Genomic DNA, 15,783 nt, shown 5'->3' with positions numbered 1-15,783 from the left:
ACCAGGCTGAGTGCTTCCCTGTCTATCTGGGCATAGTTACGCTCAGCTGAGTTCAATGAGCGTGACGCAAAAGCTATCGGCCGTTCCGAGCCATCAGGGAATCTATGGGACAATACCGCTCCTATGCCGTAAGGGGATGCATCGCACGCCAGTCTGATTGGTAGTGATGGGTTGTAATGAGCCAAAATTTTCTCGGATGTGATTAAGTCTTTACATTTATGGAAGGCACGTTTACAGTCTTCGTTCCATTTCCAAATCGCTCCTGTCTGTAGAAGATCATTAAGAGGGTGTAGAATAGTTGATAAGCTCGGTAAAAGTTTATGATAGTAATTTATTAATCCCAGGAATGACCTTAATTGTGAAACATTTTCAGGTGCTGGGACTTTTATAACTGCTTCAATTTTTTCAGGTGACTTATGCAACCCTTCATTATTAATTATGTGGCCACAATATGATATCTGATTTTGGAAAAATTCGCACTTGGGGCAATTTGCTCATAGGCCCCGTTCTTTCAGCCTAGTGAGCACCTGCTCCAAATTGGCAAGGTGCTCGTTGTCGTTTTCTCCTGTTATAAGGATGTCGTCTAGGTAGCATTGAGTCCCTGGAATCCCTTGCAGGACTTGCTCCATAGCTCTTTGCCAGATAGCTGGAGCTGATGCTATCCAAAAACCAGTCGATTGTACTGGTACAGGCCTTTGCGTGTGTTTATTGAGAGATACTTTTTAAAGAGGTCTCCTCAACCTCCATCTGTAGATATGCCTGTGCCAAGTCAATTTTTGTGAAACGTTTCCCTCCGGATAGGGAGGCGAAAATATCTTCTATCCTCGGAAGAGGATACTGTACCGTGTGAAGGACCGGGTTTACAGTCACCTTAAAGTCCCCACAAATGCGAATTTTTTTCTGTTCCTCAGAGTTATTTTTCAATGTTTTTTTCATGACTGGAACGATGGGTGTTGCCCATTCGCTCCAATCTATTTTGGATAATACGCCTGCCTTTTCCAAATTCTTCAGCTCTGCCTCGACTGCCGGACGTATTGTGTATGGCACCGGTCTTGCCTTAAAAAAATTTGGAATTGCTGTATCTTCCACTTTTATTGAGGCGGTGATGCCTTTCAAGGTTCCTAGTTTCTCTTGAAACACTTCTTTGGCGTTGGCCAAGATGTCTTTTAATCGTTCAGGTATGATGTCATCATTGTTTTTTTCCTTACTGGTCACCGTCAGTGCCTGAATGGAGTGCCACTCTAAACGTATCTTCCTTATCCAATTTACAATTTACAATTTACAATTTAAATCGCTTTATTGGCATGATAAGTTACATCTTATGTTGCCAAAGCATCAAAATACATTTATGGTTTAGCACATAAACGCAGTTCTATTCATACAGTGTATAAACAGGTATATCCCTGAGTGTATAAATATACATTCGCATTGTTTATATATATTTTTTTCTTAGTTTACTGGTTGTCCCTCTGTTCATGGCAAGCTGTAACATAGTGCGCCGCCAGTGTTATACAGCTTCTCTCCTCTCCCAGTAGGAATGGGAGTTTTTGGTTGTCATTCAGATTTCTGAAATCAGGGCATATTTGTGAGAATTTTTGGTAGAAATTCTCCCTGATGCCCTGATATTTTCCACAAGCTGTGAGGAAGTGCATCTCTGTCTCCACCACTCCCTGACTGCAGTGAGAGCATATCCTGTCCTCTCTTGGCAGCCTGGTCTGCCTGTGTCTGCCTTTTTCGATCGCTAGGCTATGTTCGCTAAGTCTGTACCTTGTCAAGGTTCTTCTCAGTTTGTTATCCTTTACCATGGTCAGGTAATCAGCTATGTTGTATTGTCTGTTTAGGGCCAAGTAGCAATTGAGTTTGCTTTGGGTTTTTGTTGTTTCTGCCCAATATGTCAGATATTTTTCCTTTTGCTTAGCGACGATTGTGTTGGGTCGAATTCTTTGTGTTACCCTGTCACTGTCCTGGGGCTGGTTATTGTTAGTATTGTTAGTAGTTACTTCACTGAGTCCCAGGACTAATTGACTGAGGGTATTCTTCTTTATGGTCAGCTCTTGGCATTTCAGGGCGTCGTAGTGATAGCATTGGGGATTGCTCATTTGTAGGTGATTCCAAAATTTGGTGGCTCTTTTTTGGATAGTGATTATTAATGGATATTGGCCTAGTTCCGCCCTGCATGCATTGTTTACTGTTTTCCTTTGAGTCCGGAGGATACTTTTACAGAATTCTGCATGTAGGATCTCAATTGGGTGTTTGTCCCATTTTGCAAATTCTTGTTGAGTTAGCGGTCCCCATACCTCACTGCCATAGAGTGCAATTGGTTCAATTACTGATTTGAAAATTTTGAGCCAAATGCTAATTGGGATTTCTATTTGGATTGATTTTTTGATGGCATAGAAAGCCCTTCTTGCTTTCTCTTTCAGTTCATTCACAGCCAGTTTGAAGTTTCCCGTAGAACTGATTTTTAAGCCCAAGTATGTGTAGTTAGTGGTTTGTTCAATTTTGGTTGTTCCTACTGTGAAATTTATTTTGGGTCCCTGATGTTTGGATCTTTGCTGGAACACAAGGACTTTGGTTTTTTGGGGATTTATTGTCAGGGCCCAAGTCTGGCAGTACGACTCCAGCAGGTCCAGGTTTTGCTGTAGCCCCTCTTTAGTAGGTGACAGCAGAACCAGGTCGTCTGCATAGAGGAGGAATTTAACCTTGGATTCATATAGGGTGAGGCCGGGTGCTGTAGATTGTTCAAGTAGTTTTGCCAATCCATTTATGTAAATATTAAAGAGTGTCGGTGAGATTGGCGAGCCCTGCGTCACCCCCCGCCCCTGTGGGAAGTATTTTGTTTGTTTGTCTCCAATTTTAACTGCACATTTGTTGTTTGTATACATTGATTTAATTACATCATATGTTTTCCCTCCTACCCCACTTTCGATAAGTTTCAGGAATAAACCGTCATGCCAGATGGAGTCGAAAGCCTTCTGGAAATCTACAAAGCATGCGTAGATTTTGCTTTTGTTATTGTGAACGTGTTTGTCAATTAGGGTCTGTAGGGTGAAGATATGATCGGATGTTCTATAGTTTGGCAGGAATCCAATTTGGCTTTTACTCAAGACATTGTGCTCCTCAAGGAAGTTTATAAGTCTTTTGTTTATGATGCTACAGAATACCTTCCCCAGGTTACTGTTTACACAGATGCCTCGATAGTTGTTTGGGTCGATTTTGTCCCCACTTTTGTATATGGGCGTTATGAGTCCTTTGTTCCAGATATCAGGGAAATAACCGACACTCAGAACCAAGTTGAAGAGTTTTAGGATAGCCAGTTTCATTTTGTTGTCTGTGTGTTTAATCATCTCGTTTAGTATGCCATCTGTCCCGCAGGCTTTTCCTGGTCGCAGGTCCTTGAGTTTTTCAAGAAGTTCTTTTTCTGTTATTATGGCGTCCAGCGGGTTTTGGTTATCTTTTATGGCCATTTCTAGCTTTTCCAGTTTTTTGCATATTTGGTGTTGCTCTGGTCTTAGTGTTTTTTTCTGGTATAATTTTTCAAAGTGGTTTACCCATGTGTCCCCATTTTGAATGGCCAAATCGTCGTGTTGTTTTTTGTGTAGTGTTTTCAAGTTTTCCCAGAAACAATTGGAATCAATGGATTCCTCCATGGAGCTGAGTGTATTCTTAATATATTGCTCTTTTTTGGTTCTGAGTGTGTTTCTGTATTGTGTTAGTGTCTGACAATAAGTAAGGCGTAGTTCCTCGTTTTCTGGATGTCTGTGTTTTTGGTTTGATATTTTTCTAAGTTTTTTCCTCATGTTATGGCAATCTCGGTCAAACCATTTTTCATAGTTTTTTGTTTTGGGTTTGTTCTTGCGAGCTTTCAAGTTTGCATTTGTTGCCAAATTATCAAAAATATTGTTTAGTTTACTAACTGCCCGGTTTACGCCTTCTTTATTGTGAGTGTATATGTTATCCAGAAAGGTGTCTAAGAGAGCTTGAGTTGATGCATTGCTAATTGTTTTCTGGTATTTTTCCGTGTCGTTTTTGGCCCATCTGTACGATTTTTTGGTGTTGTACAGTTTACTGGGTTGTGTTTCTATGTTGTTTGTTTCTGTCTTTTTGAGGAACATAGTAATTTGACTGTGATCTGACAGTGTTGTTTGTGGTTTGACTGTGAATGCTCTGAAAGAGGATGGGTCTAAGTCTGTAATCATATAGTCTACTGTGCTGCAGCCAAGAGGTGAGCAATAGGTCGATCTTCCTAGGAGGTCTCCTATGAACCTACCATTGACAATGTACAGACCCAGGTTTCGACAGAGCTGTAGTAGCTGTTTTCCGTTGGTATTTGACTGCTTGTCGCAGTTATGCCTGTATGGAAGGGAAGGGATGTCAAAGTGGTTATTCCCGAAAACATAATTGTTTCCCTGATTATTGGTGAAGTCTGGTTCTTCGCCCGTTCTTGAATTGAGGTCCCCACAGATCAACACGTTCCCCTGGGCCTGGTATTGGATAATTTCCCCCTCCATGTTGGAGAAGGTGTCCTCTTTAAAGTACGGGGAATCGATTGGAGGGATATAAAGTGCGCAAATGTAAACATCTTGGGTGTTTGAGATAATCTCCCTCTCAAGTTTGAGCCACATATGGTTTTCGCCCTTTTTTATAAATTTGATGTAATTCTTAAGTTCTGTTTTAAACCAGATCAGTATGCCTCCGGAGTCTCTGCCTTGGGTTACACTTGGTAATTTATTGGAGGGCACCACCAGCTCAGTGTACCCTTGGGGACAGCCAGTGTGTCCTTTTCCTTTATACCAAGTTTCCTGTAAAATGATAATATCTAGGTCTTTAGTTTCATCTATGAACTCTGGGGTCCTACTTTTCACTTCTCGCAGTGAAGAGCGTAGACCTTGGATATTCCAGGTCGAAATATATAAGGATTTCATGTTAAGTTTGATCTTTTACTATGATAGGTTAAAGAGTGGTACGTGTTTGTCGTGTCTAAGTGTGGGAAAAAAAAGATCACATCAGTTGTCTACAAAAGTTAATACAATTTGGTTACAGTTCTTTCTATTAATTAGTCCTTGATCCATAAGGCGGAAGTAGATGCTGCTGCACATCTGCTTATTGTCTCTTAATGGATTGTTTCTGTCTGAGGTATTGCGTACGTCCTGTGCATCTCTCCCTCTGTCTGGCTGGGAGCAGTCCTATTCCCCTGTGGGACAGGAGTGGTGCAGGTCTGACATTGTTGTTTTGCATGGGGATCCTCTCTGGTCTCGGTTGGTGTGTTGGTGGTCCTTGTAGTGTTCCTGATATGTACCCCGCTGATCTCTGGTGGTCGGGGGGGGGTCCTCTTGGAGTCTGGGTATGGACCCGGTTAAAAGCGACGTCCTTCAGGGCTTTAGCAAGGATCGATATTCTTTGCCTTTGGATGTGGACGTGGTCGTAAAGACATTCCTCATCGAGGGTGGGGTGTTGGGCCAGGTGTACGTTGTGGTTTGATTCGCAGTCTCTTGCTATGCTGGCATTTATCTCATGAATTGTGTTGTTGTTGAAGTCTGTTCTCGGCAATATTGTGGAAACAGTGATTCTAGTGTTTGGAAATGTACTGCTTGCTTTCCTAATCATTGCTCTGAGCGATGTTGCTACTTCTTTCTGTTGGGTCTTTAGGTCATTTGTGCCCGTGTGTATTATTATGTGTTGGGGGGAGCCTAATCTGGCTTTGGTCAGCCATCCCATGGCTCTGTTTGTTGTTGGGCACCAGATCTTTTCTACTTTACTTCTAGGGAATAGCTTTTTCTCCCATAGAAATTTCCCATTTGAGTCTATGAGTATTACGACGTCAGCCTTGTTTGTGTTTACTGTCTGGTGGCTTTCGCTTGGACTCATAGTGTGTGTGCTGGGCTGGGGTGTCTGGTGTGTGCGTACCTCTTGTGAGCGGCCCGCTTGTGGTTCCACGGTGGTGGGGGAAGATTGCGAATCAGTATGCTGGTCGGTCTGTGTGGCACCCCTTGTATTGTGTGTCTGTTGCTTTTGTTCCGTGTGGGAGTGCAGCCGTTCCGTCCGGCTCTGTCTTGTCTTATCTCTAGCCTCTGGTTGCTGGTCTAATGGTGTTATCTCTCCTCTATGGCTCTCTTCTTTTTCCTGCAGCTCTTTCACCTGATTCCTAAGTAGATTCACCTGGTTCTCAAGTAGCTTCAGCTCTCTCTTGTGTCTCTCCCTCTCCTGATTTTGATAGTCATTCATTTTGAGGAAGTCCTCTCTAAGTTTAACCACCTCTATCTCTAATTGATTAAATTTATCTTTTGGTTGTATCTGGCTGTGTGATCCCGGGGTATGTGCCTGGTCGGCCCTGGAAGGCTCACTCACTTCCTGGCTAGGCTGGTCGGCCCTGGAGGGCTCACTCACTTCCTGGCTATGCTGCTCTTCTCTTGGTGAGCTGGGAATGGTAGGGGAACTATGTGTGGCTTCCTCCCTGGTAGTTATGCTGGGGTTTGTCAGTTGTATCGTGTGGCTGTGGTTCCCCGGGGTTGGTGTCTGGTTTGAACTGTGTGGCTCGTTCACCTCCTGACCAGGCAGATTTTCTCCTGGTAAGTTGTCAATGTTGGGGGGAGTGCGGGCCACTCTGGGGCTGTTCCTTCCCCCCTTAGTTAATTTTTTCAGTGTCCTGAAGGCTGTTGCAAATTTGTCGAGGTTGCCTTGCACTAATATTGTTCCGGTATTGTACGCGTTGACCGTCGTAGTTGAACTGTCTCCTGGTGTGTTAATTTTCATTATGGACCCATTTGCGGTATTTTCTAGCTTAACATTGGTATAGTGTGATTTTATTGCTGTGATCCAAGCCACTGGCTGATCTGAGTAGAAAATGAGGTTACTTTTTGTCCCATTGTTGTAACAGTCAGCAAAAAGTGTTTCTGGTTTTTCTCTCATCTGCTCATGCTTGATCGCTTTTATAGCTTTTTTTGCGGTGTTGGGGGGAATCTGGAAGCGGGGCTGTTGTGGATCTTCTGATTCGCTCATTTTTGGTAAAGTATTGTTGATCTTAGAATAAGCTTTTCTGGGGCCCCGGGTTTGGTGTTTCCCTCTCCCTGTTCGCGAACTTTCCCGGTCCCCCTCTCCGACCCCGTGGTCCCTGGGCCTCGGCTTCTGGGTTCACCCTTCTCAGGCCTGGGTCTGTGAGCCGCTGTTTCCCGGTGCCTTCGGGCTGTTCCCCTCCCCCTCAGAGGTCTCTGTGCCTCTGTCTCGGCCTGGCTCCTCGGGCCTTTCCCTGGCTTCAGTCTCCCTCCCTGGGCCCTGTACTCACAGTCTTGGTTTGCTTCTGGAAGCCTTCTGGTTGCTCCCCTTCGCCTCAGAGGTCTCTGGGCCTGGCTCCTCGGGCCTTTCCCGGGCTTTCTATCCCAGACGCCGCTCGGGCTGTGCCTCGTTCGCCGTTCGGGTGCTGGACTGCGGTCGTCGCTCGGGTGCTGGACTGCGGCCGTCGCCCGGGTGCTGGACTGCGGTCGTCGCTCGGGTGCTGGACTGCGGCCGCCGATCGGGCCGTGTCTTGTTCGCCGCTCGGGCTCCCCGAGTCACCTCGTTCCGGCTGCCGCTGCGTCTCCGTGCGGCCTCCCCGATTCGCCTCGTTTCCCGAAGCGGCCTCCCCGAGTCTCCTCGCTCCGGCTGCCGCTGCGTCTCCGTGCGGCCTTCGCGCCTCGGTTCCCGATGCGGCCGAGTCACCTCGCTTCTGCTGCTGCTGTGGCCCCGTGCGGCCGCTGTTCTTTGGTTTGTATATTTTTTTTTTCCCTTATTTCTTTTTTTTTTCTTTGGCTTTTTTTTTCTAATTTCCTCTGGTTTTTTTTCCTTTGGTGGTCTCTTTGGTGGTCTTTTCCTTCCTTACTTAATCTAGACTAAACTAAACTTAAACTTAACTAAACAAACTAAACTAACTTAACTAGAACTAAATTTAACTTTAAAACCTTTTTAAACTTGAAATGAACCTTTTTTTCCCCCCACTTTAAACACTAAAAACACTAAAAATTCAGCAGCCCATCTTCAGCATGTGTATTCACTCTGTCTGGCTGTCACGTCCCAACAACGGTGGACCACCATCTTGTAGAATGTATAAATACAACTTTTGTATTTCTTTGCCGTTGTATACCACAGGCACCCTTATTTTTCCTTTGGGGTAGACTTTCTGCCCCGTATATGTTTTTAAGATAATGGATGTGTCTTTTAGAGGTATATGCGAAAATAGCCTCTCGTAATCTCGTCGATTTATTACGGTTAGAGCTGATCCTGTATCTAGCTCCATTTTAACTGGGGACCCTGCTATTGTGAGGGTAACCCAAATGGTTTGGTAATCCTCTTTGGCAAGTACATTATGTAATTTGAGACAGCTTAGTCTCTTGTTTCCGGAGTCGCTATCGCTATTCTGGTCTTCGGAGCTATTGTCCGTCATCATTTGTACCTTCCTGTACTTTTCTTTATTGATTTTTTGTTTTCTGTCAGTGGATTTATTTTGTCCAGATTGGCATACCCGTGCAATGTGTCCAATCTTACCACATTGCCTGCATGCTTTGCCCTTGAACCAGCAGTCCCTCTGGTTATGGGTGGATCTGCCGCAGCGATAACATCTTCCGAACTCCTGTGTCATTTTATGGGTGCCGAAGTCTTGTGTCTCTTGTATCTCTGCAGCTCCTTTTGCTGCTGCTTCGTATGATACAGCCATACTGAAAGCTTTGTCCAATGTTAAATCTTTTTCAGAAAGCAGTCTTTTTTGTGTTCCTTCACTTAAGAGACCGCAAACAAATTTGTCTCGAAGATAATCCGATAGTCCTGCTCCGAATTGGCAGTACTTTGATAGCTTTCTTAATTCGGTTAGGTAATCAGCGTTACTTTCATTCTTGTGTTGATTTCTCTTGAAGAACTTGAATCGTTCCGCTATCAGCAGCGGTGTTGGGTTTAAATGCTCCTGCAGGGTATCAACAATTTCTTTAAAAGTCTTGTCCTTTGGTTTGGCTGGAGTGATTACATTTTGTAACAGCCCGTATGTCTTCGCGCTCATTAAGTTCAGAAGTACTGAAGCTTTTTTTTCATCTGTTATTCCATTTGCAGTGCAATAAACCTCTACTCTTTCCACGTATGTGGTCCAATCTTCTATTTCGCCATCAAAAGCCTCAATATTACCAGATTTAGGCATTTCAGAAAAGATATGGCGCTTCCCGTGCTTTTTTTTTCCCTCTCTGTAGCAACGATATGGCGCTTCCCGCGCTTTTTTTTTCCTCTCTGTAGCAACGATATGGCGCTTCCCGCGCTTTCCCGCCGCTGCTACCGATAACAACGCTGTTTTACTGTGGTTTCCGTTTATTCACTGTTGGAGACTCGTTCCCGACGGAGGTCTAAACGCTGACCTGCTTGCCGCGCCGGCCGTCTCTCGAGTGCACCCTCCCAGTCCGTTATTGCTTGCCTCCGATTTCGCTGCCTGTCTCAGCTGTAGAGCCCGCCGCTGGAGCTCCAGCCTGACGCTCAGGAAGGATTAGCGCAGTACCTGTCACCAGCTTGGCCAGCTGGTGAAACCACAGTTTCTCTTACTTCCTTGAGTCTTCTGGACGCTGGAGGAATCGATGTCCTTGAGGTGCTGCCGAATTGCAGGTAAGTCCGTTTCCACTTCGTCGCCACTGTAGTGTCCGTGTGTAGATAAAGACACTGAAGACAGGAGTTGGTTCATAGGTATTTACTAAGCAAGTCTGGGGGGGGGTTTCTAAAGGATATACACAATACACAGGCTTATATAGCCCAAGTGGCAATTACCGGCATTACGCACACCTGGGGCTCTTAAAGGCACATACACCACAGGTGCCATGGGATCTTTTACGTCCACCTGAGAGCAGACAGGGCCTCGGTTCAATGTCTCATCCAAAAGACGGCACCTCCAACAGTGCAGCACTCCCTCAGCACTGCACTGAAGTGTCAGCCTAGATTATGTGCTCAAGTCTCTGGAGTGGGGCTTGAACCCACAACCTTCTGACTCAGAGGGGAGGGTGCTACCCACTGAGCCATGGCTGGCACATAGCCGTTGTTTTACAACCTTGTGGCTTGCTAGATCATTTCAGAGAGCTTCGAAGAACGTGGGGGACTGGAGTCACTTGTAGGCCCAGACCGGGCAAGGACAGCAGGTTTCCTTCCGGAGGGATAGAGTGAATCAGTTGGGTTTTTAACAATAATCCGACAACTTCAGTTATTTTTCCTGTTACCAAATTTATTGAATTCAATTTTCAATCTATTTGCAGCATGGAACAATATATTTGTGGCCTAACAATCTTCAGCCAGTGTGAGGAGCTCATAACCTTACATTTGAAGAAAACCGATTAAAAGCAAATCCTAGAGATCTCTGCAGATAGAACATGGAAACGCGTTGCACTAAGATGCGAGATGTTTAAAAAGGGAGTTCGATAAGAGGGTCGAGAGAAAGGGCAGGCAATTGAGATTTTTTAAATAAAAAACTAGTGAAATGGCAGAGCAGATTCAGTGAGCTTTTCCTGTTGCTGGAAATTAATCTACACACAATTCATTCTTCAAGATCAACATTCTTGAAGGAGAAAAAAATTGCAGGGCTATGGGGAAAGAGCCAGGGAGTGGGACTAACTAACCTGCTCTTCAAAAGAGTGGTGTAGACACGATAGGCTGAATGACCTCCTTCCACGCTATGCTATTCTATATGAAATTGCTAGCACGTGTACAGCACAGAATTAAATCTCACAGAAATTACAACATGGAAACAGGCCATTCAGCCCCACCAGCCAGTGCTGGTGTTTATCCTCCACATGAGCAATAGTCCTAACCCCGTGTGCCTGCCCTGGTCCCATATCCCTTTAATTCCCCTTTCCTTCAACCATCTATCTAACCGGTTCTTAAATGTTCCTGTGCTTCAATCACCAGCTCCAGTAGTGCAGTCTACAGTCTCACAAGCCGGTGTAAAAAAAAAAGCTTCTTCTGCTCTGTCCTAAATCAGTAACATTGAATCTTAAAGCCACGTCCCCTCGTTCTAGACCCCCCAGCCACTGCTCTATCGACCCTGTCCCGACTCTTTGTAAATTTTAGACACCACTATCAGGTCACTACCCGAAGGGAGCAGAACACTAATTACCTTCTCAAAGTTCTGTTTTCTCGACTGATCCTTTTCCAACCAGAGGATGACCGCCTCGAAGACCATTTCCTCCGTGGTGATGCTCAGGTCATCGCTGGCGATGATTTCCATCAGCTTCTCTGCCGAGAGCGAGAGGAACTCCTCCTGCACGTGAACCACGCTGAAGTGGTGCAGGATGTAGGCCAGGCTCTTGGTCTGCAGCTCCACGCAGGAGTGGGCCTCGGCGAAGCAGTGGATGCCCACGCAGTTTGTTTCATCCATCTGCCGCTCCATGAACTTGCAGCACGCCTCGCGCACGGGCATGACATCCAGCAGGTTGGCGGCCGCCAGCAGGGCCTGGACATTGGCTCTCGTGATCAGCACGCGAGCGGTGTAGGAGTACGCCACCAACAACCCCACCATCTGCGGCTCAACGCCGTTTATAGCCACCCGCTCCTGCCGGGACTCCACCAGGTCCGTGGAAAACATGGCCCTGAAGTAGGAGCTGAAGGAGGCGAGCACGATGCGATGGCACGGGAATTCCTGGCCATCGCAACACAAAATAACGTCGCAGAAAGCGTTGTTCAATCGCAGGCTGTTGAGTCCTTCCAGAACCTTGCCAGAATGCGCCGATTCGAGAAACGTGTAGTCTTCACACTCCAAGTGGTTGCCAGTGTCCTCAATAACCGAGTCCATGTTATCCATCTCCCAAAAATATCCCTGTCAAACAAAAGGGGAAATATATAAAAAGCCAACAGATCTCCCTATGACAGTGCTCACAAAGCCAGTGGATACTGTAAACAAATGTATCATAGAATCTTCCAGCACAGGAGCCCATTCGACCCATCGTGCCTGCTCTTTGAAAGAGCATTCATATTGTGCAATGGACAATGCATTATTCTGCTGCCAAGGGCTTGCGCATGGCTTGACAGAAAGCCTCAACTCACTGGGCTCAAGCAACACTCGAGATTTGAGCCCAGAATCCTGGCCAACACTCCAGTGCAGTGTTAAGGGAGTGCTGCACTGTCTTTAGGATGAAACGGAGAAACAGGTAGACATAAAAGATCCCATGGCACTATTTTGAAGAGCAGGAGTGTTCTCCCCGGCATCCTGGGCTAATATTTATCCCTCAAATCAACATCACTACAAACGGATAATCTGCTCATTACCTCATTGCTGTTTGCGAGAGCTTGCCGTGCACAAATTGGCTGCCGCATTTCCTACATTACAACAGTGACCACACTTCAAAAGTACTTCACTGGCTGTAAAGCGCTTTGGAAAGTCTAGAGTTAGTGAAAGGCGCTATAGAAATGCAATTTCCTTCTTTCTTTACCTGCTTTATGGCACGAGACACAATTGCTGCAATATCACATTTCTCTTTTTGATTTAAAAGAACCAAAATGTCAATGTGTGACACAAAGCGACGCCCTCTTCCCTTACTGAATAATCCACCAACACACCGGCCATTTTTGCAACAGGAAGAATGGTCACGTGGTCAAAGTTGGGTGGGGTACCGGAGGCTTATCAGCGCCTCTTGACATCCACCCCATCAGTTACCTTCAAGAGACAATTGGGAGGCACTGTAAAAGCAACTTGTTCTCCTATAACGACTCCCTTGGCTGTCAGCCCAAGAGATAAGCTACTCAACTCCACAACTGGGTACGAGCAACCTTTGTACATGAAACGGTTGCTATTGACTCTGCATGCTCCAGGAGACACCGAGGGTTAAAGGCTCTCAATCAATTCCAATAAACATACAATTAACTGGCTATGAAATTACACTTGCATCAGAAATTGAGACAGTAAACAGCTTGTACGTGTGATCTCTCTTCCAATTACTCAGGTGGCAGCCGAATCAAATACTAGCTAACAATATTATACAGAATATGCTGGAAATACTCAGCAAGTCAGGCAGCCTCTATGCAGAGAGAAACAGTCAATGTTTCAGGTTGGTGCCCTTTCGTCATCGACCTGAAACGTTAACTGTTTCTCTCCACAGGTGCTGCCTGACCTGCCGAGTGTTTCCAGCATTCTCTGTTTTTATTTCAGATTTCCAGCATCCGCAGTATTTTGCCTTTGTACTAGCCAACAGATTCAACACGAGAGACTTTTTCGATATATTGGAACTGAAAAGTGTACCCAACATAAATCAGGGAACATAAGCTTGGATCAGGATTATGTGTTTAATCGCTATTGGCATTCGCAATTTCTAACGGCAGTAAATGGGGGCAGCCAGTATTGCCGGCTGTCCCCGAACAGCAGAGTACGAGGTGGCTCGCTGTACTCAGTTTCTATGGTCTAATGAGGCACAAATTCATCTGGAACCAGCTTTAGTTGAGCAGGAACATCAGTCACGGTAGACTACTAGAACCAGCAACTGAACTAACAAATCTCTGGACAATTAACCGTTGCCCGAGTGAAACTATTTCCTACGGGGTTACAATGTATTAGGGAAAAGAATAGTGGGGCTCAGAAAGGATGATGTACATCTTCAGGACACAATTGAACCAATTGGGCACTAGACAAGCAAACTCCCCAACTCAAGTTATTCAAATCCTAGGTCATTGCTGCTGACCAACGTTTACTGAAGCAGCAACAAGGTACCAGCATCGTTCAGATGTCTCGTAGCAGATGGTCAAAGGGCAACAGTGGCAGAGGCTACAGGTATCTCCGTCTCGCCTCTTCATTCCCATTTGTTGCTTTAGAACAGGCTGGAGGCAGCCCAAGAGCAGCTATTTTACGTAGAAAAAGATCCTCCTGCGTTATTAGCTTCTGCCGACCAACACCATGCACAAGGGCTGTGGATTATAGGTAGATCTTTCACCAGTTTCTGGAGTGGGGGTGGAATCCACGACCTTCTGACTCCGAGGCCAAAGTGTGACCACTGAGCCACGGCAGACACTTGGGAAGTGGAATACCTCTACAGTTGCAGCTTTAAAACAGAGCATTATATATTTTTGTTCCCGTAAATTGTGGGCACTGTGGTTTGAAAAGCAGTTGAAGAGCTTAAGGCTTGTTGTAGCCCCAAGGCTGACTGTGACATCTTAAAGACAGTCTCTGATGACATGGGGACTGATCTAATAGAATATTATTTGCACCCTCATGGCTTTAATTTTTCATAATTCATGCTCAGGGTGGGGTCGTTGTTGGCAAAGCCCACCCTTATTGCCCATCCATAGTTTCCCAGAGAAGGTGGTGGTGGGCCTTCCTCTTGAACAGCTGCAGTTGGTGTGGATTTGTAGCGGTTTGGTACAATTGAATGGATTGCTGTGTCACTTCATCGGGCTGTTGTTAAGAGTCAACCAATACTAACTGGGTCACTGAATATATTTAAGGTGGAAATAGACAGATGTTTGAAAGGGAAGGGAGTCAAGGGTTATGGGGAGCGGGCAGGGAAGGAGTTGAGGCCAAGATCAGATCAGCCATGATCTTATTGAATGGCGAAGCAGGCTCGAGAGGCCTGCGTCCTACGTCTTATATTCTTATGTTCTTATTAACTGCTCAGGCTGACAGCAAGAACGGCCATTGGGTGAGGAACTGGAATAGAGACAGCCCTCCTGGAACTGTATCCCAGTGTGACCCACATGGCGACTCAGATTCTGTTGATGAAGGCCCCTCCCTGCTTTAGCCAGGAATTGGCAAACGTCAGATTCTAATGGAAAGAACAGATCCTTTCCTGTCTGTATCGCTGGAAGCTGTTAGCCAGGGAGAGCTCGGTGCTGTTTTCGCGAGACTTCTGCTGAACTCTAAGCACCAAACAGAATCTTTCCCTTTTTATATTTGTTGGGATACAAAACAGAACTATAGGAAGAAAAAAACTGGACAGCGACAAAAAGCAAACTGTCTTTTCTTGTGACGGTGTTATCTGCCCAACATTTACCAGTCCTGGACGAGCTGTGCCCAACATTTACCAGTCCTGGACAAGCTGTACCCAACATTTACCAGTCCTGGACGAGCTGTACCCAAACAGCTAGAAACCATAACCAAAAAAAACGACAGATACATCCTGCAATTTGCCACACTTACCACGGCTAGAGTGCAAATAATGTCACAGGTCAATATTGTTAAAATTAAATAACGTTACAGATCCGGGTGTCAACCCAGAAAACAAAGCTGAAAAATACTGGTATGAGAAAGACAAAAATTCAGGGTGAAAAATACCACAGAGGGAGAGGGATACTCGAGCATTTGAAAGTTGCTTTTATACAATGGTTGTTGGAGCAATACCTACCGTCAGGAAGAAGTTTGCCAACATCACAAGGACTGAACTGGAGTCAATCCGGACAGCCCAAGTAACAAAGTGACCCAGAGCTCCTAGCACTTCACACGTTAATTTACAAACTTCAAGACCCAACCTGCGACAATATCGGCTGTTAATGGCAGTCTGCACCAAGATGGGAGCAAGATTTCTCACCGCAGAGCGTTCTCTCCAGCCCTATCCCTTCAGCTATACTGTATTTAATAATCTACCTCATTCTTAGTAGGGGGAGGGAGAGAGAAACAAGAACAGCGTTGTCATTTGCCACTACAATGATAGCTTTCTAACAGAATGAGGCAATTCAAAGCAAAACTACACCACTGTAGCATCTGGCAAACAAAACTGGGCAGATATTCTTTGTAAACTGAAGACAATACCACTTTCACATGGGGATGGAAGAGAATAACATTATCTAACGACATATGCGTCAACAAATACAAGG

General features: G+C 45.4%; 1 protein-coding gene across 4 annotated transcripts in view; it reads right to left on the bottom strand.

Moving 5' to 3' along the window:
• LOC147110757 (kelch-like protein 24) overlaps window positions 1–15,783 on the bottom strand; it is a 56,719-nt gene that overhangs the window by 40,377 nt on the left and 559 nt on the right. For 3 of the 4 annotated variants that reach the window (XM_086001043.1, XM_086001045.1, XM_086001046.1), the window contains exons 1-2: window positions 15,315–15,674; window positions 11,105–11,803 (exon numbers count right to left, since the gene is read on the bottom strand). In XM_086001043.1, the coding sequence (XP_085857169.1) occupies window positions 11,105–11,803; window positions 15,315–15,338 (723 nt within the window). In that variant the 5' untranslated portion in view covers window positions 15,339–15,674. Of the gene's footprint in view, window positions 1–11,104; window positions 11,804–15,314; window positions 15,675–15,783 lie in introns of those variants that run through there. The other variant, XM_086001044.1, reaches the window with a different exon arrangement.

This window comes from Somniosus microcephalus, chromosome 11, assembly GCF_052327205.1.
Source record: "Somniosus microcephalus isolate GS21.2 chromosome 11, FLI_Smic_1.0, whole genome shotgun sequence".
NCBI lineage: Eukaryota > Metazoa > Chordata > Chondrichthyes > Squaliformes > Somniosidae > Somniosus > Somniosus microcephalus.
This window is presented reverse-complemented; position numbering and strand designations above follow the sequence as displayed.